A 23,899-nucleotide genomic window follows, 5' to 3' on the forward strand; every position below is an offset into this window, starting at 1 on the left:
GTGTGTGTGTAGATGTTAAGTGGAGCCAATTAGCAGGGGTGTGTACATGGAGAGAGTGTAAGAGGATGGAGGAACCCAGGCCAGGTGCTTGGTGTCACATAGCCCTGCCCTCCAGAAGCCCATGGAGCAGTTAAGCTCCCAGGCACAATGGCTCTTGGTCAGACGGTGGCCAGGTCAAGCTCTGCAGTGGCTGGGATGAGGTTGAGCACCTGTTTCCATTAGGAAGATGCTATTCCTTGGTAGAAGTGCTAAGGGGCAGTAGCAGATGACAGTCCCACATCTTCCCTGTACCTCTGTCTCTCTCTCCAATCATCGCTAACCCTAAGAAGGCAAAGCTGGTCTGGTCCAGTCAGATTAGTGGTACCCAGAATCATAAAAGCTGACCTGAGGTCTGGAGCCAGTCAGAGCAACTTCAGGACCAGAAAGCCTCCTGTGTGCTGGCTAGGAATGGGGAATACATCTGTCAGCCATTTGCTCCCCAGGCAAGGTACCAGGGGAAGGGACCCAGCAGCAATGTGAGATCCTGACTGCAAAAGGTCACTGGGCAGAAGGGATCTTGTCCTCATTTTTTGCTGGCAAGGGGAGGGTTTGTTTGGTTACATATCCTAAATCAGTTTGCTGAAAAAACCAAGGCAAGAACTCAAACAGGGTGGGAAACTGGAGGCAGGAGCTGAACCAGAGGCTGCTTAATGGTGTGTTCTTTCTGACTCCTTCCCCCCTCTCTCTCTCTCTCTCTCTCTCTCTCTCTCTCTCTCTCTCTCTCTCTCTCTCTCTCTCTCTCTTTTCTTATGTTTATTTATTGTTTTGTTTTTACATCCCAACCCAAGTTCTTTCTTGTCCCCTCCCTTCTTGTCTTCATTTTGACTCTTGGTTTGCATTTCCATTTTCTTTCCTCTCACTCAGAACCATGTGGACTTCCGTGCAGATCTGCAGACTTCCACTCCCTGCTTGGTGACCGGATTCAACAGTGCCATCAACATTGGGAGACCGCCACAAGCATCAGCTGCTTGGAGGTAGGTTGGGAGGAGGCAAAGGGTAGAATGTACCCAAGGCTGGGCATTGGCAAGGAGTCTGGGAGAGGCTACCAGGGTTCCTGAGCAGCTTCTACAATGGCAATGTAGTGCCATCAAGGACCTGGGTAGGGGGGACAATCTTCTGTAATACTCAAGCCTGAGAACTGAGTAGGGCACATGCAGCCATGATGTAGATGGTGACAGGAAGGCTTGAGCCAATTGGGAGCTCTCAGGGGATGAGTCCGTGAAGGTGAGAGATCAGTAAGGCAGCATGGGGTGGGGAGCAGCCTGTGCCCCCAAGAGCAGGCCGCAGAACCTGGAGTCACAATGGGCACGAGGAAAGGCTGATCAGGTCCAAGAGAAAGCAGCCCTGTGGGCAGGCTGGGACTGAGAGGTTCTTGTGAGCCCGACCCAGGAATACCTGTAAATCTGGGGTTCAGGAGGTAGGATGAAGTCAGCAAGAATGCTAGAAGCATAGTTGAGCTGGGAGCCTGGGTTCACAGGGAGCTGGGTCAGTGTTATGGGCCACTGTATCAAGTTACCACAGACTGCCTTCCAACAGCAGAAGCTCACTCTCCCTGCTTCATAAACTAGCAGTCTGAAATCCACGCAGAGCAGGCCTGCTTGCTCAGAGCCTCCAGGGAGACACCTCCGGCCTCCAGCTTCCAGCTTCCAGCTCATGCTGTCTTCATCTTACAGTTGAGTCCTTCCAGTCTCTGCTATCTCTGTGTGACCATCTTCCTTTTGTCTGTCTCTATCTGTCCCGCTCCTTCCTTTGGGACACCAGACACTGAACGTCAGGCCAGCCTGCTCTAGTGTGTTATCTTGTATACTATACTTCTGGAGAGGGACTGCTTTCACGTCAGGTCACACAGACGCAGGAGTCACCATTCAGCTCGTGACAGGGACAGAAGTGAACGGAAGTGGCCTAGCAGGGTGGGAAGACAGAACAGACAGGCCAAGCTGCTCCCCCATAACCCCTCCTAGCTGAGCACCAGCACACTGCTAGCAGCGTCTCAGCTCACCAGCGCTGGGAGCCTGGCCAGTCACACTGCAACCTGGAAAACCCAGCCCTGCCATGGACTTGACAATAAACCCCCAACAGAGTCAAGGACACATTGGAAACTCCAAGCGCCCTGCTCTCCTGTGTGGCAGGACAAGCACACTACAGGGTATACACTAGATGAGGCTATGGTATCACCTACAGGGCTGTAGAGGAACCTTCTCCGAGCCCAGAAGGGACCCATGGGACCAGTGGGAACCAGACAAAGCTGTCTCATCTTTTCCCTGCCCCCATCGTCATCCCTTTTGGTTCCTCTTGGACACTGCATTGTGTCACCTGCCCCTTGGGAAGCAAAGCCCACATTTGACCACATCTATCTAGTTTAGAGGACCCCCTGTCCCTCCTGCTGAGGTTTCTGGTACCTGAACTGTGTGGCCAAGACACCTCCATCCTTAATTTACCTCCACAGGCCACCATGATCCTCCCATGCTATGCCCATAGCCAGGGGTTCCCCTAGGCTCCTCTCTCTGTGTCCTGCCCTCCCTCTCTCCTAGCTCCTGACACTTGGAAGCCTCCTTGAGCCCCACACAGAGCTCAAGCTGCTTCTCTTCAGAACTTGACACCAGCGGATACACTGTGGTTCCATCTTGCCCTGGTGTGACCTTGGGGCAGGACTCTCGAGGCTCTGTCCTGGAGGTGCTGTGAGGTGAAATTGTGACAGACTGTGTCCCCTCAAACTCTGCACACATACCCTCCCAAACTCAGAGTGAATCTGGCATCCTTTTGCAGACAAGCAGGTAAGCAGAGGATGAGCTGGGATACAAAGCTATGAAGAGAATGCATTGCCCGTCTTAAGTAGAAGCCTTTTAGGCCACAGAACATTCTGGAAAGGGCAAGCAACAGAGGCAATAAAAAGATGAGAGGTGGAGGAGCAGATGAATAAATGAACAGAAGATTTGGGGCAACGACACCATTCTGTATGATACTGGAAAGGTAGACTCATGCCACTAAACCCATAGTGCACTCAACGTAAGAGCAGATCCTCGTGGAAATGAAATCATGAACTTTCTAGGTTAATTGCATGTCGGTGTGGCTCATCACTCACAGCCCATATAGTCTCAAGGAACAGAGGTTAATAGAATCTCTCAGAGGGTCTTCCTGGGGGCACAACATACTGTCTGCTCCTTTCTTTCCATGAACACTAACTTCCATATGGGATAACGCACAAGTTGAAAAGAAATGCAGAGGCCCCTGTTGAACCAGGAGGTTTATGCTGCTTTGAGAACAACCCTTTTGGGGTATCCAGGCTGAAGGTGGCTGAGATAGCATCGTCAGAATCGACCAGTGGCCCCAACTGCATTGTCTCCACTGGCCCAGCCTTCCTCTGAGTGTGTGTGGGCTGCACCCTGGTGTGGATAGCATAAACTCTTGGAGGCTGGCCAGGAAGCTTCATCTGCACACTCTGTAGGCACTTGTAGGAGGACAGCCTGTCCCCATGGTTCTCTTACCCACTGCGCCTGGGGTGAGTGAGCTGTCTACAGTGGGGTGCCTCCGTCCTCTGTAGAGAGCAACAAAGAGCTCCAAGGCAGTTCCTGAGCCCCTTTCTGGTCCCATCTGTCTCCCACCAGTTTTCCTTCTGCTTGGACTTCTAGAAATCCACTCCTCAGACAGGCGGCTGGCACATGGAGTAACTTGGTCGAAAGGAACCAGGCAAGGATGAGGAGCGGCACAGCTGGGCGTTCATCTTGAACCCAGACTGGCTGGGAATCCTATCACGCCAGGTTGTCCGGGTGAATACAATCCATGACACCTGGGCCGAGGGGTCCAGGACACCTGGGTGGAGGTGCTCCAGGATACCTGGGCAGAGGGGTCCAGGACACCTGGGTGGAGGTGCTCCAGGATACCTGGGCCGAGGGGTCTAGGACACCTGGGTGGAGGGTCTAGGACACATGGGTGGAGGGGTCTAGGACACCTAGGTGGAGGGTCTAGGACACCTGGGTGGAGGGGGTCTAGGACAACTGTATGGAGGGGGTTTAGGACACCTGAGTGGAGGGGACTAAGACACCTGGGTGGAGGGGGTCCAGGACACCTGTGTAGAGAGGGTCTAGGACACCTGGTTGGAGGGGGTCCAGGACACCTGGGTGGAGAGTGTAGGACATCTGGGTGGAGGACTAGGACACCTGGGCAGAGGGGTCTAGGAAACCTGTGTGGAGGGGGTCTAGGACACTTGTGTGGAGGGGACTAGGACACCTAGATGGAGGGACTCTAGGCTACCTACAGTTACTCTGAACTCCAGACCTTAATTCTGAAAGCCTTTTTGGGGTCTGAGGTACTTGGCCTGGGTTCCAGGGCCTCTGTTCTCCCTCAAGGAGAGAGCCAGTCACCCCAGCAAAAGTATCAAGCAAGTGGCCCACAGATTTCAGAATCCTTCTTGCCAGTCAGCTCTGGACTCTCCTCAACTATTTACCTTAATGCTAAGTGGCCTATAACTCTTCCCCTCCTTTCTCATCACATCCCTCCTCCCAGAGTCTGGTTACTAAAGCACAGACAGGTGCCCGCTGCCCATCTGCAGCCCAATGCCCAGCACAACTCACAACATTCTAGGAGACGACCGAGAATGAAATCAGCCTCTGAGCAAGGGCCAGCGCCTCTGAGGTCCATCAGGATGTGCATTCCAGCTGGGTGGCCTGAGGTGGACGTCACAACAAGGCCCAGCAAGTGAGGCAGAGTGGACCCAGTCAGGCCCAAGTAGCTGGGCATCAGATCCCAGTCTCCCTCCTTCTCTAGGATTGCCTTTTCCATTTCTGCAGAAGATTTGCCTATCTCTGACTCTGATACAGCCTTCTGTAGCTGCTGCAGACTTTTCTAGAACAGTTCAGAGCTAAGACAGCAACAGAGCAGTCATAGAGACAGCATCTCAGTCTACTGAACCTTCCAGAATCTGCAAGCTCATAAGACTAGCTCCTCAGAGGGACACCTGGGACCTGTGTCTCAACCCACTAAGAACACAGATCCCAGGACTGGTACTCCTTAGCGCCATCCCCCACAGCACCCTTTGCCAAGGTTTGCTAGAAATCTCAAAGGTCAGCTGTTCTTGTATTTCCAGAGCCTATTGATTTTGTCTGGGCTGCTAAAGCATCAGCAACGCTCTTACTGTTCATTTCTGTGGCTGCAATGGAATCCATGAGGAGGCACAATTTCTGCCCCCATCTATGGGGCCCTGTAAGCCAACCTTGGGGCCAGTGCGGCCATTGCTCTTGTCGCGTGCATCTGCCTCCTGTACTCAATGGGGGCTTTAATCCAAACACTTCCTCGTCCTTTCCCTACACTGCTGTCTGCTTGCCTTACTTCTCAATGATGGCAGGAAGGCACCTGCCCCATGCCTGCCCCGTCTGACTTCTTCCCACTCACAGGGCCTACTCAGCTTCCTGCAATCAGAGGTGATTTGGAGAAGCCCATGGGCCACCTGGCAATGGAGCTGGGCTAAGAAGGTAGAAATGCAGGAGAGAAGATGAGAGGCTGGTGCTCCAGCAGCCCTGAGGAGCATCATGGCTTTACTTACTTATACCTGCACATGCCCAGTCCACAGAGGAAGCACTGTGCTGGGCAGCCCATTCTCTACAGCCTTGGACTCATTCCCATGTCCGAGGAAGGTTAGGTCTGTACTCCCAGGGCCCTGGGTAGGGATCATGGTCTCAGCCTGTGTCATGAAATGTTTCCTTGACGACTGGATGGGTCCTCACCTGCCCCTCATGCTCACATCTCAAATTTGTTACAACTACACCAAAGCAGGGAGCTGCTGGGCTGCTATTGCAGGCGCACAGGCCTGTTCTCTGAAAGGCAGCCCCTGCCACCAGTTAGGGCCTAGCAGAGCAAGCATTCACTGTCTGGGCAAATGGAAACAGTTCCAACCCATCTTCCTCTTCAGTCTCTGAAGCAAGTCCTGCAAGAGAGAGGGGATGCACTGGGAAATGGTGAACACCCTGTCACCAGGGCCATTCAAGAGAGCCTGGATGTCCATTAATGTGAGCTCTGAAGGAAGAAGATAAGATGAAACCAACACAGATGTCAACTTCTTAAAAATTTCCTCTTAGGGGTCTGGAGAGGTGACTTGGTGGTTAGAAAGGGCAAACTGCTCTTGTAGAGGCCCCAAATCAGATTCGCAGCACCCACACTGGGTTGCTTACAACTGGCTGTAACTCAGCTCCAGGGATATCTGACTTCCTCTTCTGCCCCCTGTGGGCAGTACACTCTCACACACAAACCCATACACAGACGTGCTCACCTAAACATAATTAAAAAATAAAAATAAATCTTTCTCCAAAAAGTCCCTTCTCAGCTCAAAACAGCAACAACAACAAAAAAAAAAATTCCCATGTCTGGCACCTTGAGTTCCATCAGAGCCGAGAGCTGGTGAGATTTAACTTCGCAAACCGACGAACCATCACCCACCTCCCCTCCCGGTGTGCACCTTCTTGCAGAGCTCAAAATGAAAACTGTTCATTAGAGCGACAGGTTTACTGGCATGCAGTGGGGACTGTGTGGGGCTCTTTCCCCCTGAGGAGGAGAAATCACGGATCTGAGGAGCAAGAGCCCTTGCAGGGCCCGCATCTCAGAGGGAACAGCTATGGGACAAGTTTTATTTGGGGATTTTTTTCCTCTCTGTGTCAGAAACGCAGGAGAAATGGCTCCAATGATCAAGGCTGCTATGCTTTAATGGCCCCACCAGGACGCAGCATTTGAAATTGCTCCCATTGCTTAGAGCTCAGGGTTGTTGCAGGGAGCCAGGTGTCTCCAGGAACTGGGTGTTTGCAGCCTAGCTTGGGGGCTGGTGCCACGTGGCTTGGAGGGTCCTAGATTGTGGACAGTTGGGGTCTCTGATGGGCCTTGTGCTCAGGAGACTTGTCCAGAGGTAAGCAGAACCTCAGTCTAATGGATAAAAATGAGTATAGGGCCCATCCTTGAAAAGAGACAGTTGAGAAGGAACAGCGCAGGATATGGGGCCTCAGTTACCTGGACAGAGGGACAGCATTGCCTAGAAGCCATCCGGCACAGACTGAGGAAGAACCTTCTGGATCTTCTGAAGTCATTGAACAGATATGATTGTTCCATATCTCCATCCAAAATCAGCCCCTCGGAGCGGCCCTCTCTTGAAGCCCTGATGCTTTATCTTCACGGATGACGGAATGAAGCAGGGCCGCCGAGGGACAGAAGTGCAGACCTCTGGCCTGGACAGTACTAAGCCCGGGCAGCAGGAAGAGAGTCCCCTGGAGGGCAATGATACCAGAAGCCGCAAGAAACATGGACCTAGGCAGAAACCACAGCTTCCTGGAAGTCAGGGCTCCAGAGTGATGTAAGAATGCATATTGCTTACTCTCTGGACCTCTGGACTGACTACTGGTGCAGAGCCATGTTCTTTCCCACCCTGAGAGAAGCAACCCACTTCTCTTCCTGCTTCTTAGCCTATCTGCTTGGGTGTGATCGCAGCTGGGCCCCTTTTTATTGAGTGCTGGACTGTAATACTGAGCCACAGCTGGTCGCCTTCCAGAAGCAGGAAGTGGGGGGACACAGGCATACCCGACACAGGTGTACCTCTCCTGCCCTAGTTTTCCTATCTTGGGGTGCTGCATGTTGGGACTTGACGCAGTCGTTGAGAATCTTGGATTCATGAAGTTATTCAGTGGTCGCCCCTACCATAGAGTGCATATACCTTCTCGGCTCTGACAAAGGCATCCAACAAGCAGCGAATTCCCATCAGGTTCAGAAGCATGAGAGGAAACAGCAAAAGGCTGTCACTCAGCTACTCACATCAACAGCTTACAAGTTCAGCTTGCAGAGTCCTTACCCGAGAGTGGGCTCAGAGAAGGAATAGGACAGAAGGAAGTGGCTGTGGGCTTCCAGAGTAGCACCCACTTCGTGGCTCCTCTAGGTTGAACCTAGCTTGACAAGTTGCTGAGAGAATTTATTGATGTCTGCCTTTAAAGAGAAAGGGGACAGAGAGGGAGAGGGGTATGGGGAGAGAGAGAGAGAGAGAGAGAGAGAGAGAGAGAGAGAGAGAGAGAGAGAGACTGACTTATGTCTTTGCTGTTTCATAACTGCCTCAGCTCAGAGATGTTCATGTCAAACAGCACATTTGGGGTGACATATTGGGGTTTCTTTCCACTCTCTCCTCCACTAGCCTTGAATGCACACATGAGGTCTCTAGTGTTTGCTGCCTGTGGCTGGCACTGAATTCTTGGTCCAGCCTGAAAACCAGTTACATGTTCACTGCATGGTCAGATCCTGACAGAGGAGGCCCGGCATACTGCTCAGAGTGAGGACAGGCAGATAGCCTCCTTCCTCCTTCCCTGTCCTCCGGGCCAGGAGCAGTCTCTTGTCTACAGAGGCTCAAGAGGTCCCCAGCTACTATGCATGCCTAGCTCTCATCTCAATGCAGAATAGTATATTCGTCAGGGCCATAAGCAGATTGGCGGGGGGGGGGGGGGGGCTGGGTCCTGGGGATTCGGTTCTCATCTCAGCCTCCATGGACGGTAAGGTGCTCTCTGAGCTCAGCAAGGGTGTGCCAGAGGAGGCCTGCTCTGCCCCATAGACACTCAAGACAGAGCTGCTGGGGAGAGGAGTCTGCTGAGACTGCTGGTTGGGAGAGCAGGACTAGGTGATCCGTCCCCAGGACAGGACAGTCTGTATTGTTCTAGGCTCCATGACGGGTGGGGACCCTTAGAGACTGTAGAGCAGTTGGGACCATGGCACAACCCAGCACCTTGGCTCTCTGGGAGCAGAAAGGAAGCTCATGGTATTGCCAGTTCTCCTGGCCCCAAGCGCTCTCCTCTCTAGCACGCTGATGGTAGATAACAGAGCGCCCGGACTGTCTAGTAGTTTTCCATCATTACAGAGCAGATGACAGGCCTCTGGGGAGACCAGGTCAGGTTGAGAGGATCCCTCCTCAGCTCTAAGCAATGAGACTGAGGCACTTTTCCAGAACCTTCTGAGTTGGATACAGGCCATTTTCTCTTACCATCTGTAAGCCCAGTGAGCAGGCCAATCAGTCACTGCCTCTAAGGGCTTATTGAGACTCTGATAAGGAACCTTGGCTAGGGCACCACACTTTAGAGCTGATAAAATTTTCCCACACTCACTACCATGAGTACACGCCCACTCTCCCGTTGGATCTCCAGAGGACCTTCACTTACAGATGGAGGCATTCAGTCATGCCAAGGGGCACATGGCGGCTGTACTTTCTGCTTGTTTGCTGTGAACCCCGAACCGCTGTAAAAACTAAAATCTCCTAAGCAAAATGCCATGTAACAAAGTCAGTGATCACACAGCCCTTCAGGCCAGGCTACTGCTTTTCCTGCGTGGGTGCACCTACGGCACGCTCCTCTTGGCACAGAACCGTAGCTGCTGGTTTGGATGCACCAATGTTTAATCCGTTTATCGATCTATGAGTTTGGGGGCTCTTTCCAGGTCTTTTCTATTATTAATGAGGTTCTTATAAACATCAAGAGGCAAAAAGCACACCAGAAAGCCCATGAGAGTCACACATGTGGGCCGTCACGAAGCAACATTCCACATGGCTGAGCAGGCGCAAAAGGCGAATGCTTCTCCAGGGCATCCGGGCTGCTTCCCTCACTTAGGAACTGCCTCTGGAAGACAGCATCCCGGCTTGGCCCTGCTACCTCAGAACACGTGACCTCCAGACCTGACTTCCTGGTGCCGAACCATCCACCTTCCTTCCCATCTTGAGAGAGGAAACCCACTTCCTCCCAAGGACATGGGGTAGGAGCCTGGAGAGTGGCCCCGGGAGTAGCCAGGAGATGGGTCCCAGCGTTCATTCTGTGGACTCGCCCACAGTATCCGGACTTCTGCCTCTGAGTGAAGCCATCTCTATTGAATGCTTCTGCCTCTCAATGGAGCCATCTCATGTCCCAGGTTCCTCCCCTGCCATGACCAGGGTTAGGGAGTTTGAGTATAGGCTGTCTCTCAAAGTGCCACTCCGAGGGTGTCAGCCTGCCCCTGGAATGCCACCTCCCTCACATTCATGCTTGAAAAAGTCATGCCCCTCAACTCTGAGGCAGCATGATAGAGGGGTGTGTTCACTCATTGCCCTAATTTTCAAGTCATGTAAACCCTGCCACCCCGCAACTGGGTACCTGGGCAAGTCAGACATCCACCCTGGCTGAGCCTCCTTTTGGGAGATAAGTGGAATTAGCTCATGCTAGATGTCCCCAGTGAGTGGTCGGCACCCTGGCCTCATCTTCTCCGCAGCAGCCCAAAAACCCCTGCCTCCCAACCTTGCAATATCCCCGGTCCATGTCTGGAGCCTGTTCCTGGACTGGTGACTCAGGCTTGCTTCCTGGTTGTGACAGGGACAGAGGAATGAACATTAGCAGAGTTAAAGATGGCTGGGTGACAAATAGGTTGACAGATGCTCTACCTGCAGAGGTGTGGCTGGGCAAAGGCAATAGCAGACCCTAACTAGGCTCTGTGGTCTGAAAGGATGGTCGGGGGTCTTCAGTAAGGGCCAATGAGTGAGCCCGACTGCCACACAATGTGCTCCATTAGCCTTCCGTGGAGTTCAGGGAGACACCAGGGAAGCCCATAACTACACTTTTTTTTTTAACCTCAAGAGGCCAAGTCACTATGACCCAAGATGTCCCATCTCCCATGCCCAGGCGACTCCAATAGTGGTCTGCGTCCTTGCCCACCGGTCATCTGCAGGAACCTGAGCTGACTGGTCTTGAGCTCCTTGTTGCCTGTGGGCTCCCAGGTGACAGAGAGGGACAGTTCCCTGGGGACAGTGTTGAGGGACACCAGTAAAAAGGAAAAGAATGACACACAGGAAATTTGGACAGACTTTCTATTGTCCTAAGAACACACCCAGCTTCCTCTGAAAACCCAAGGGTGAGATCAGGGAGGCTTTGTCCCTCCTTGAAACAGGGAACTTACAGGGTACACTCCTATGAAGTTGGCTGTTTCAGCAAGTGATAAACTCCCGAGATAGGAGGGACTTGGGTTGCAGAGCAGCCTAGGCATGGAAACATCCAAGGGACCTCAGACAAGATTCTCCAAACATCAGTTTCCTTGGGTGACGCTCAATCTCCAAGCTGCAGCTGTCCAAATGCTCAAGCACATGGGGACACCCTGGGGTGCTGGAGGCTGCCCGAGGGCAGAGCAGAAGCTCGAGAGAGTGTCCCCTCTGTGGGAACTAACTTCACAGTGGTCCCGGGCCTCCATAGCTCCTCATCGTGAGTCGGAAGATGGGTAGAAGCTCCCCTGCTTGGCTTAGCCATGAGGCTCTGTTCTGAACCCCAAGTCTGATGGCAGTCCTGGGGCAGGCCTGGACCTCTCACACATTCACAGATGGCACTTCTGACATTTACAAAGTACCTGCTGGACACAGGCCCGTTTGGAGCTTGGGGTGGATGAAGTGGAGTGGGACACTAGAAACCGAGGAAGCCAATATTCTGTGTCTGACTCAAAACCAGGAGCCGAACTGCCTGAGGACATGGCCCAGTCAAGATCAAGCTCTGTAACTCACGATCACCGGATTGTTGGTGACTCCAGGTCCTCACCCAAGCCTGATGCGAGACAATGTGTGTCTCTTCTTAGGTTCATTGCTGAAGGAGTGAAAACCAAAGCTTGGTGCAAGCCAGAGTCGAACCATGTTCCATCTGTGCATTGGTGGCTCCAGGAACCTGAAGTTACACTATATGGTCAGCTGTGGCAACTTCAAAACCTATCCCCATGCTGAGTGGTAAAGGTGTTACCCTGCTCATCCCCATCCATCATCGTTTGTGGTCCTGGCCCTGAAGTAGACACCTCTGCACATGCTCAAGCAAGATGAATGGCAGCCACTCTTCCGCTCTCTGCAGGCACAGCCTGGAGCCCACATGGACTGGCCTTTTCCAGTTTCCCTCTGCCAAGAGGGCAAACCCACCCTTGGCTGTCCAGCTGTGGCTGTCTAGCCAGGGCCTTTATTTAGCAATACCAAAAGTGAGATAATCACTCTATTGTTTTGCCTCCTATTGAATCCTTATGGAGGCAAACACAACAATCAATTCTGAATAACAGCTTCATTTGAACCAATTCAAAGAGGGCTGATTTTGCTTCCAATTCGATTTGCGATGGCAGCACCCAGTAGGAAACCGGTAACTGAATTATTTTTCACCACAAACATTTTGGCATTTTATATCCTGGGTGGGGTGATCTTAAAAGCTGCCTCATTGTTCGCAGTCGTTTCTAAGACGACGTGCCAAACACAGAGCGGGCTGTGTTCACATTGCCATGGGTGCCGACCTGCCGCGGCTCTCACAGAAGCACTGAGGGTCGGTCTGTGGATTAAGTCAGGGATAATGAAGCAATTGGAGTGGCATGTGGGTCTCAGGCGCTGAGCAGGCCCATGGGCCTAACCTTTAATCTAAGCGTGGTTTGATTTAGGAGTGGAGGAGACGGCCAGCCAGGGCAGCATGGGTTCTGTCCACCAAACACAACTTGGATCCTTCATTTCCCCAAGCTTGTTTGCTCAGCTCACACCTGAAGCTGACAGCGGTGGCCAGGGTGGTGTGTTGAGGGAGGCAGAGTGGTGGGCATCACGGCCGTGACCAGCACCTGGCTTCCCTCCTTGGAGCTCAGTTTTCATGTCTGTTAAACAGGCATTCCTGATGGGGTGTAAGAGGCAGACGCAGAGGCATGATAGGCACGGCACACAATTACTGCCTCATGCCTGGTCTTTGTCACTGTCGTCTTTGAGGTCCTCCTCCCTGTGCTCTTGGCAAAAAGGGGAGGGTCTGGAACAGACAGCCTGGGTGGGCATCGCTATCCTAGCGCTCAGCAAGCAGGCCAGCTCCTGTGCTGCAGCCCCGGGGAGATGCTCCTTCTTAGGAGTTACATTCAGTAGGAGCTGATCAAATGGGGGAGAAACCCGCCCACCAATATCTGAACAGCCGGAGGCAGCAGCCGGGCCTGCACTCAAAGCGGAAAATCCCCTGTAGCATCAGAATGGAGCAGGGCAGAGCCTGGGTCTCTTGATGCTGCAAGCTCTTGAGCCGCTTGCTGTGACCACTTCAGCATTCAGCACACTGCACCCGAAGACAGGGGCAGTGGCTAGCTTAGCCTCAGAGAGCCTCTCTGGAGGTGAGGTGGGCCAGGCGGGCCCAGATAGATGTAGGTGGGAGGATAGGCATGACATAGAATGAACACTAGTTCCCAGGGGCAGGAGGCAGGGTGCAACCAGAGGTACAGGGATGAGCAACAAGGGTTCTCCTGAGGTTGGTTTGTTCTGGGCCTTGGGAGCGAGCTGGGGAAGAGACTGATAGCTCCTTGTGCTGGCAGCCTTGGTGCCTTGGTGACCCCAGGCTCATGTTGCTATGGGAGTGTGGAGGCCACACAGCTACAAGGCCACAGTTTCAAACATGGCTGCTGACCCTCAGTGTCCCTGACTCTGACACTTAGGGCCTGTGGTTGCCGATGGAAACTGGGCTTGGAGATTGGGCTGGTGCAGTAAACTGAGCTTGGGGGTTCGCCGAGGTGCATGAACACCCTTCCTGGGAGCGGATTCTCGCAGCTGAGGAGGTCATACACTGCAGACTTCCTGGTCTCCAGGTTTTTCTTGTCAACCCCACATCAATAACCGTGTGCATATCCTGTTTCTTTTTCTCCATGGCTGCCAGGCAGCTTTGGCCCCGGTTTGTGTTCAGACCTGGGGGCAGGATGCCTTCCACCCGGCTCACTACCCAGCATTCTATCTGCCCTGAGTGGACTGATTCCTTATCTTGACCATAATGATTCCATTGTGCCCAGGCTTTTACTGTGAGCAGCCACAAATCCTCTTGGCAGGAAAGAAATACATTTTTGGTCTCCAGGGTTCGCTTTTGGCCCAGTCTGCAACTGACCAGGTTTCCCAGGTTGACTTCAGAAGACTGCATTGCACTCGCTGGAGGCGCCTTGGCCCTTTCACCCCCTCCTCTGCCTTGGTGGGAGGTATACGAGGTGGGGAGGGGGAAACTGTGCCCTTATTACACCGGGTGCAGAGTGGAAGGCGGCCTAGTCACAGTTCCCTCCCAGACGGACCCTCTTTTGCTGGTGGAGACAGGCCTCCACCACTTCCTCTCTTTGTCCCTCAGTTCTAAGGACCCTACCTACCATCCATGAAATCCCCACCCCACACCCATATACTGCCCCCAAGATACACCCAGGGATGGGGGTAGGTATCACCAGCTAAGGTGAATATATGGACTGGAATATGAACAGGTGTCATGGTGCTAGTCTCAACACCGTGGGGGGGTGTCATCTCCTCTGAGCCTCCTTACATAGGGGACTATCACAGGTCCTTGAAGCTGGCAATTAACTGGACAAAAGGCCACAGCTGCCCAATCAGACAGGCCTGCAGTCACCGTGTATTTTGAAACAACACTGGGCTGATCTGGACTATCTGAGCCCAGCCCAGAGATCTGATATAAAAACACAGCCACTGCCAGTGCTCCAGGAAGGGTGGCCTTCTTGCCATCAGGTGTTCCAACAACACTGGTGCCTCCCCTCCTCCACCCTCACCCCAGGGGGCTTCAGAGATCCGAGCTGCTCAGTTGTTAAGTATTAGCAGTCCCGAGTTCTTTTGGACTCGGTCGTGAGTTGTAAGGGGATATCTGGATTATGTTTTTCCTCTCCACCAACTGAGCATCTGCATCCAGGTTAAGTATACTCACATGTGTCCGTGTGTGCCGCAGGCTGGTGCAGACAGGAGGACCTGAGCACCCTATACTTAGGCCAGCACCCTCCTCCACCTTGCCAAACTCTTCTTGAGGCTGTGCAACCTCTATTGTGAGGCCCAGAGTCCCAGCTGATATCACCCATGAAGCTGAATTTAGGGCTCAGAGTCTGGGCTCTCTGCAGCCAGTTCTTTCAGAGTAGTTTCTGCTCCTCTCCCCCACCACTTCAGGAACATGGGCCATAGTCACCTCTAGGCCTCAGTCACCTCAACCATAGACAGTCTGACAACTTTGGCTTTGTAAAAGAGACCTGGAAATAGAGGAGGCCAATTAATACCAAAACCATAGAGACCACGGCTACCACAGAAGTAGATGGAGCTGTTGGCCCACAGCTCACGGGGCCCCTCTTCCATACACTATGGGTGAGTGTGCGAACAGTCAAGGCTCACGGCATCCCATGCACCTGTGAGCAACCCACCTCATCCTCAGATGTGAGGCACACAAGGCAATGCATCCCTGCAGGGGGTTTGTCTTTCTAACCAGCTGCTTAGCTGCCTCTCCAGAGCATCGGCTCTGAGAGCCCCCCCCCCCCTGTGTAGGGCACAAGCTAGAGCCTAGAGCATCATTCCTGGGATTAGGAAATGAAAAAGAGTAGGGTTTGTTGACAGCCATGTTCGCAGAGCTAATCCCCAGGAGGCCTGGCTCTAGGCTGGCATGGTCTCTACTGCACCCAGGGCACCCAGGGCCCTTGGAGCTCACTGATGATCCAGGCACGCCAGTCTGCATAACAGGACAGTTCTGGCTGCAGGGCCAACACATTTCTGCAAAACTCAGTCTCCCAGGGACTCAAAGCCCCCCGCCCCCACCCTGACACCCCCCCCCCAGCCAAGGAGGTCTCTACCTCTTCAACCTGGCACCCAGACTTTTTTTTCCCAGTCTCCTGCTCTGTTTCTCCTTGCTTACCCACAACCCCAGGATCCGGTTTCCTAAAACACAATTGCCCTTTCCTACAGCTAGTCACTGCCTGGGTCCCTTCCTCCTCTGTGGGAATCCATTCCCCACAACCTAAGGGTTGGTAAAGACCTGCCTGGAAATCTTCATTTTATGGTCGAATTTTGAGTCAGGGAACCCAAACCCTGCATGGGTGTTATGGCTAGGTGTGTGATCCCAGGCAAGTTAATCCCCTCTCTGAACCTCACAAAATGCGCTGGTAGCAATATTTACAGAATTCAAAAAATGCTACTCTGCTCTAGACAAAGGTGTCTTGGGTTGGATTTGGGGCTATTGAGTGTAGAGAATGGGGACTGCCTCCCTATCTTATCAATAATCTGGGCTCTATTCTTGGGTGCTCTGAGATGCTGGTTCTACAGTAGCAATTCTGAGGCCCTGGGCCCAGGAAGCCTTTCTGTAAGCATATAGGAGGGGAGGATCCCTGGGCACAATCCCCTCCCTAGTGGGACCGACTTGCCATTTCCAATGTATCCCCCCCAGATTCCTGACTGGCAATCTCACAAAGCACTCTCTTCACAGGACCAGAGAGAGCTGAGATCTCCTTGATCTACTTTAGGTAGTTGATTCTGTTCCTCTTACCACTCCAGGCTCAGTTTCTCCATTTGGGCCTAAGCCCCAGAATACAGTGTGTCACCACGTGAAGTGACGGTGGAGCCTAACGCTGTGGGATGCTGAAGAGGCCAAGCAACTCTCTCTCTCTCTCTCTCTCTCTCTCTCTCTCTCTCTCTCTCTCTCTCTCTCTCTCTGTGTGTGTGTGTGTGTGTGTGTGTGTGTGTGTGTGTGTGCATGTGTGCAACCTCAAGCTCTTTTCTCAAGAGACAGTTTTGGCAGTTCGGGCCAGAAAGGACCTGCTCTGGTGTCTGACTTCAGGCAGGAGCTTGGGAATGACAGGACTGATGGGGGTGGGGACACAGGAGAGATGAGATAAAGGCTAGGCAGTCCCAGCAGGGATCCTGGCAAGAGCCCTCTAGCCTACCTATCCCAGTGAGTTGGATCACAGGTGTAGAGGCAACTCTCCCAGGCCATTTCCAGGTCCTCACAATCTTCCTCCCAACCTACCCTAGTGACTTCCAGGACTTGCCACATGGGGTTATGAGGGAGAGTTCATGGGGTCCTGGCTTGGTGACAAGAAGTCTCTCAAAGCCGGGCGGTGGTGGCACACGCCTTTAATCCCAGCACTCAGGAGGCAGAGGCAGGCGGATCTCTGTAAGTTCGAGACCAGCCTGGTCTACAAGAGCTAGTTCCAGGACAGGCTCCAAAACCAAGAAAACCCTGTCTCGAAAAACCAAAAAAAAAAAAAAAAAAAAAAATTGTCTCTCAAAAGTATTTTATGCTGAGGACTGAGGGTTGAGCAAAAGGACAAGAGTGGGTGGCACTGAGGAGAAGTCCTTGGGGGTCTCTAGACCCTCCTCTGCTCAATGGGCCACAATGATCTTGGCTCTGATTTAGAAGCAATACCCAGGGACTGTCCAGCTCACTCTGACCACCCAGCAACTAGGCAAAGGCTTCTGGCCATGACTCCACCCCATGTGTAAGGGAAGACTTCTTGGGACACGTCTCACCCCACCTTGCCCACTTTAGGAGACAACCCAAAGCGTATGCTGTATGCCAGTGCTACACACAGCTCCGAGGACAGACAATGCCTGGGGCAGAACACACGGGTAGAATGTGTGGAGGGCACCTCCCAGGATCCAAACTTAGAATCAGCTTGAGGCCCTCCATTCCTTTGCCCCTTAGTCAACTGCAGAAAAGAATTTTGAGTATAGACTTTGCATATGCCCCAAATATTTAAGTATTTAAAGAGACCCCCTCCCTCATGAAAGAGAGACAGAACTCAGCCCTCAGAGCACCCCTAGTGTGTGCCTGTGTGGGATACTTGGAACAGTCTGGAGAGTTCCCCCACACCCTAGCTTAAAGACTGACCAATGTACCTCACACTTAGATTACAAAGGTTTATTTAGAAAATGGTTTGGTTGTTTTGGCTGTCATTGTTTTTGGCAAACAAATACTCTCAGTAACCAGAGATTGTCTGCACCCTCTCTCCTCCCCCAGATAGACGCTTTTTGGGTCACAGGAAGTCAGTCCTTGCTCACAAGGAACGATGAGAGTTGGGGGGAGGGTCCTTCTTGCTGCAGCTGTCTGCCGTCTAAACCCCTAATTTCACAGCCACACTCCACAGAAGGTCTCTCAGGAACTGGATCCACAACCTAGCCACAGCCACTCGCTGAGATGGGAAGGCAAAGGGGTCTCCCTTTCTCCTCCCCACTCCCCGAGGCCCATTGTCTCTCGCCCAGCTCCTGCTGGCTACATTCCACACTGCGCCCTGAATTCCAGGCCACTCCTGGAACTCTGGAGAGGCCACCCCTAATTGGTCCCTCTGCCGGCCCGAGTTCGGTGCTGTCCAGGAGTTCAGTGCCAGGAGGCCTGAGTGTCACTGCCTAAAGCCCCTTCTCCTCCTTCGAAAGAGGATGTGCTTGAAAGAGCGCCTGAAGTCCTGATTGAAGACGGTGTAGATGACCGGATTGAGCGAACTGTTGCAGTAGCCGATCCAGAAGAAAAACTTAAAGAGCGGTTCAGGCAACTGGCAGGCCTCGCGGCAGATACCATACAGGCTGTAGCTAAAGAAGAAGGGGAACCAGCACAGTACAAACACGCCCATGACCACCGCCAACACGAAGGTGAAGCGCTTCTCGCGCGCCTGGGCCACCTTGCGGCGGCACACGCTGCTGCGTGCCCGGCGCCGGCGCGACAGAAAGAACTCGACGGAGCGCGAGCTTGCTCGTGACAGGCGCCCGCCAGGTCCTGGGGACCGAGACGCTGTCCGAGCGCCCTGCTCGGCCGCCAGCCCCGGTCCCTGTCCGTCTGCACTGCCCATGTCCCCCTCGGCTCCCTCTCTCCGCCGTCCTCCTCTGCGCAGCGCGCCCCGGCGCCTCCGCCTCTCTGCCGCGCTGCTCTCATCTGGCTCCACATCGGTGCGCGGGGGCGCGCAATGCCCGTTCTCCCCCGCAGCCTTGCCCAGCCCGTTCTCTGTGGTCGGGGACGCACCGTCGGGGCCAGAGGGGGTACGTTTCTCGCTGAGCGTACGCGTGCGCAGCTTGGCCACGCGGTAGATGCGTGCATAGACCAGGCCCATGATGAGGCAGGGCGCGAAGAAGGAGCCTATGCAGGAGGACAAGATGTACCAGGTCTCATCGTTGAGGCCGCACTGCGGGTAGGCGGCGCCGTCGGGCCGTCGGTAGAAGGAGACAAGAGGCGGGAAGGAGATGACAGCCGAGATGAGCCACACGGCCACGATGGTGGCCTTGACACGGCGTGGCGTGCGCTTCAGGTTGTACTCTACCGCCTGCGTCACCGACCAGTAGCGGTCCAGGCTTATAGCACACAAGTGAACGATGGACGAGGTGCAGAAGAGCACGTCCAGTGCCAGGTACACACCACACCACACTTGCCCGAAGTACCAGTAGGCCATGAGCTCATTGGCCAGCGAAAAGGGCATGACCAGTGTGGCCACCAGGATGTCAGCTGAGGCCAGAGACACCAGGAAGAGGTTCTGCGGGGCGCGCAGCGCTCGGCTGGTCAGCACAGCGATCACCACGAGCACGTTGCCCACCACGGTGAAAACGATGAGGAAACCCACCACGGCTGCCAGTCCCGCCACGGCACCTGCGGAGTACTGGCCCGGCGGCGGCCCCCAGTCAGTCCCCGAGGCGTTGGCACCCCCGCCGCTACCCCAATCGCCCGCGTCGCTCCCGTTGGGGCCCTCAGCCGCTGCCACCGCCAGCGCCGCGGCCAGCGCTGGGGACGCCATGGTCCTCCCGCGAGCTACGCGGTCCTGCCAGGAGCCGGGGCGCAGCCGCGGCAGCTCGGGCGCCCCCCAGCCAGGGTCGGCGTCCGCATCGCCGCCTGCTCCTCCGGCGTGCCTGCTGGGGGCCGCGAAGCCCAGGAGCCGGCCCCCGGCCGTGGTGGCCCGGCGGGCGGGCGGCGCACCGGAGAGCGTGGCTGCCGGGCTCCCCGCAGCTGCCGCGCGCGTAAGTGCAGAGCTGGAGGTGCCCGGAGAGCGCGGCGACGCGGCGGTGGGGGGAAGGAGGGTAGGTCCCGGGTCCTCGCACGGCCCCGCCCTCGGCCTGGGTTCAGTGGGAGCGCCCGGGCAGCCAGCCCACGGAGATGCGGTGTCCAAGCTGGCGCACGCTAGCTGCTCCAAGGTTCGGGTACCCGACTGGGCTGCAGGCTCCAGGCGGCAGCACGGACAATCTGCTTCCCATCCTCCTGGCTGAGGCTAGGCGAGCCAGGGCGCGGGCTGCCGCTCTTCCGGGCCCCCGCGCCCAACCTCCGACTGCAACTTTACTTTGCCGGGCTCGGCGCCTACACCAGATGTCCTCCTGCTGCTCCGGGTGCGGGCGCCCCCCGTGGTCCGCGTTCGGCCGTGCGGGCGCCGCCTCGCCCTCCCCGCTCGCGGGTGCAGCGTCTCCGCCGCCGCCGCGGTGCGCTTGGCGCAAGTGCAGCCGCCCGGGCTCGGCGGCTTCCAACTTGAGTCCAGTTGCGCAGCGGGGAGGGTGCAACGGGGCGGGGCGGGGCGCCCCGCAGGCCCGAGCCGCCCGCCCAGGGGGAGCGGGCCGGGAGCCGGAGCCCGCGGCCGCCTGGGCGAACCTGCCGGCGGCGCCGGGGAGGAGCCCGCGGCGGCGGCGCAGGGCGCGCACTCAGCGAGGGCGCCCCCTCCAGGGCTGACTGCAGCTTGCGGGGCCCGGTTGAGCGCGGGCTGGCCTGAGCGGTGAGTTCTAGAAGCCTGCTCTTTCTAAGACTAAAGCCTCCACCTCATTCGATTATGGGCGCGCACACCCTCGTGCAACAAGGGGCTGGCCTGGGTCGGCGGCCGGATTGGAGAGCGAGCCTGTTGCAGCCTTGCAGAGAACGCCGCACCGTTTGTGCGCATCGTTCCTGTGGAGCTTGGGGTCCCTGCTCCCCTTCTGAGCCACCTCCTCAGTCGGCCTCAGTTCCCTCCTCTGCGCACCTCCCAGCGCAGCGGGATCGTGAATCATAACCGTGGTGTCAGTGGAGGCCCGGATCAGGCTCCCAAGTTCTATATCAATTGTTGACGTTTAATCTTTATGCTGTGCGACCCTGCTTTTCAAAGCTGGAGGGGACACTCAAGATTAACGCCTTTGACAAACTCCAAACTGACTTGCCTGTGAGTGGGTTCAAGGGAGAGTGAGCAAATGTTGGGGAGATCTTGTCTGTTCATTTCACAGAAGTCCTGTCACCCGTGGCCTCAGCTGAGTGCTAGACACTGATATCTGCCGTCAGGCAGCCCTAGGTCTATGGAGACAGAGCTCTAGGGAGGAGGTGGCCAAGGGAATAAACTGGAGTTCCCAGGCTTAACATTTCCACGCTAGGACTGAAGGAGGACCATTCTCCCCATCGAGGCTGGCCAGGACCTCTCCCTGCACAGTCAGATAGCCGGGAAAGGGAAATCATCACGGGGACCTTGAAGCAATAACCCATGGAGCCTGGACTTATGCCTGCTCTGATGGCTGCTTCTCGCTGAGCTCAATAGGGGAGCTTTTGCGTCTGGTCTGCAGTCTTTGAAGACAGTGCAGCTTCCTTGAGAGCACTGCCACCCTAGAGGATCCACAGGCCTACCCTCAGGGCAAGGGTGCTCAACTAGGATCAGGCAGAAGCGAAACAGTTCAAATCATGGGCCTGTTCTGAGTCCTGTGTCCGTGCAGGGCATGGTTCCTGATGCCCACCCTGGGTACTTTCTTACTCAGGAGTAACAAAGTGCCCTGTACTGTCATCTGAGAATGTGATCTGGGAGGAAGATCCCCTGTAGTTATTAAAAAGGTCTTTCTTATCCTGAGGCCGTAACAGGGGCCACTAGTCAGGACAATTTCAGCTGGTTTGTGCAGAAACCTCCATACCACAATCTGATCATCAACACCTGAGCCAGAGGAGAACTGGCCTTGCGTTTGATGTTCCTGTCTGGCTAGGAGAGCTTCTGGAAGGAGGTGACAGCGTGTGTCACCTTTGCAGTATATATGGAGGGGTTATTAGGAAGAGGCTTTGTGGACGTGTTCCCTAGGGACTGAGGTAGTCCCTAGTGTGTGAATGCTGCCTAGAACAGAGTGCTCCTTAAGGAGTGTGAGTGTTCCTTCCGATGGGATGCTTCCTAGGTGAGAATGTGCCCGATGTGCCCTGGAGAATGGGGGAGCCAAAGGAAGATGAGGAGAAAGGCAAGTGGGTACTGGTCAGATACAAGTGTTAGAGAGATGGCTTCTCCTCCTCGCAGGCAGCACTGTGGACCTCCCCGGATCAGAGAGGAGCCCTCTTGTGAGAAACTGCAGGGACAACAGGTAGCTGTCTCAGGCCCAGTCTGTGCACAGCCTCATGCTTACAAGTGATGACTGGCTAGACATGAGATATATAAAGGCAAAGGGATCTGCGCTGGGGACAGGGTGCAGGGTCAACCTGGCCAGGGCATCTGGAGGGCTTGCCAGTGCCTGACCCTTGGGGATGATGGCTACATATTGTAGGGATGTTGGCCACAGCTCCACTCTGGGGTAAGCGACCAGAGTAAGAGTTGAGGAGCCTGCTCTTATTCCTTGGCTTGAGAGCTCTGGGCTGCATTTGGGGCAGATGTTGAGGCCTCTGCAATGACAGGGACATATAAAGAGGCTGGACAGGCTTCTTTGCCCAGATAGCCAATTAGGCCTGACAGTCTGCTTCTAGTTGTTTTGTGGCAGGCAAGCAGTGTGTGCACCCCAAGAGCAGCTAGTGGCAGGCCACACTGGCAGCAGTGGGTGTGTCTGTACCCACTCTGTGGAGGCATGCTGGGGAGGTCCTGGTACATTTCAGAAGGAAAGCCACATGAAGTGAAGTATCCTGGATATTCAGAGGTATACTGATGAGTGGTGTCTAGAACAATGGGGTTGGTCAGCCAGGACCACAATGCCTGGATGTTGGGTCCTGGACTCTCGATTCTGTTATGGCCTCTAACCAAGGGATTTGGTTGAATGTCTCTGGATGAATCCTGGCAGGTGCTAGCACATATGCGTGTGCAACCATTTACACCTTGATTCTGAAGAGAGTGGAGTCATCAAATATGAATTTAAGCTCCTGCTCATGTCTTTCTTTGCTGCTTGGCAGTTGAGTGACCCTCCCCACTCCCAGGCCTCAGTTTCCCTGTCTGTAGAATGAACACATTGCACCGCTGCCTTTAAGATTGGTGCTGGCTCAGATACTCCCTGTCCCTGAGGGAGTGTCACATCTGACTTGCTCATCTTTGTCTTTGGTTGGTGGCTATAGAAGCTTTGGAGAGCCGGGGTCAGGGAGATACCCCATTTCACCTAGCTCCAGCTGGTGACAGAGTCGTGGAAACAGAGCAGGGTCTCTTGTCTCAAGACCAAGAGGACATGTTTTTCTTTGGAGTGGAGCTGAGGATTTTCCCCCCCTATGTTTATGTGCAGTTTCAGTTTTAAAGATGAGCCAGGGAAAACTGAAGTTTGCTTCCCTCCCTCTCTCTCCCTGAAGAATTCCAGAGACCAATCTGTCTTGTCAGAATGTGGCAGGGATCCGGCAGCCAGGCTAGCTCCTGGCGCCCCAGCCTGCAGACTGAATCCATTGCATATTGATCATTGATTTGGCAAAGTCAAGCTCCAACAGAGCTGGCGAAGCCCTCTTGAGGAAGAAGTGCCCGCAGGACTGGCTGGGATTGACACGGAGTATAATGGAAGACAGAGGATCAGTGTCTCTTACCGAGTCCCCACTGTGGGTCTCAGCACTGGACAGCTGGGGTTCGAGCTTCAGTCTGCTTCTGCATCCCTGGCTACTTGCAGCCTCACTGCTTCCAGCCTGCCATTATGCCAGCCTGCACCCTCGAGGCCCATATCAGAGTCCCAGCTGCTCCCATGGCTGCCCCAGTTACCTGAGCCTGGTGTTTGCGGGCCTCAGCCCCCAGTCCTCACATCTGTTCCTCACTGGTCTGCAAGACACAACCTAGCATTGTCTGTGTGCAGCCCTGCAGCTACACAGATGATCAGATCAAGGGTTCTTTTTCCCTCTTCCTGCTCCTTCAGCCTTGGCTTTTAGAAATTGCTGGTACAGGGCCTGGAGCCTGGACTGTGTGGACAACTGGGTTTAGAGCGAGCATGGCTTCAGGAAACCAGCTTTCTTTC

The 23,899-nt window shown here is 54.6% G+C and overlaps 1 protein-coding gene and 1 long non-coding RNA gene across 2 annotated transcripts in view; one reads left to right on the plus strand and one right to left on the minus strand.

Annotated features, from left to right (window-relative positions):
• The window catches only part of LOC126500898 (uncharacterized), a 35,129-nt gene extending 23,073 nt beyond the window's left edge, over positions 1 to 12,056 (plus strand). The window contains exons 2-3 of the long non-coding RNA XR_007591456.1: positions 904 to 1,013; positions 11,626 to 12,056. This is a non-coding gene — a long non-coding RNA (uncharacterized lncRNA). The remainder of the gene's footprint in view (positions 1 to 903; positions 1,014 to 11,625) is intronic.
• Positions 12,057 to 17,675: 5,619 nt separating this feature from the next.
• Adra2c (adrenoceptor alpha 2C) lies at positions 17,676 to 20,351 on the minus strand. Its single transcript, XM_050140758.1, has one exon. It carries the CDS (start codon positions 19,537 to 19,539, stop codon positions 18,163 to 18,165), a length of 1,377 nt encoding a protein of 458 aa, XP_049996715.1. The 5' UTR covers positions 19,540 to 20,351; the 3' UTR covers positions 17,676 to 18,162.
• Positions 20,352 to 23,899: the final 3,548 nt, after the last annotated feature.

Source organism: Alexandromys fortis, unplaced genomic scaffold (genome assembly GCF_014885135.2).
Source record: "Alexandromys fortis isolate MF-2015 unplaced genomic scaffold, M_Fortis_MF-2015_v1.1 scaffold_7, whole genome shotgun sequence".
Lineage (NCBI taxonomy): Eukaryota > Metazoa > Chordata > Mammalia > Rodentia > Cricetidae > Alexandromys > Alexandromys fortis.

Excerpts from the sequence above, each read along its gene's own strand:
- Adra2c (XM_050140758.1), bottom strand. The coding sequence starts at position 19,539 with ATGGCGTCCCCAGCGCTGGCCGCGGCGCTGGCGGTGGCAGCGGCTGAG.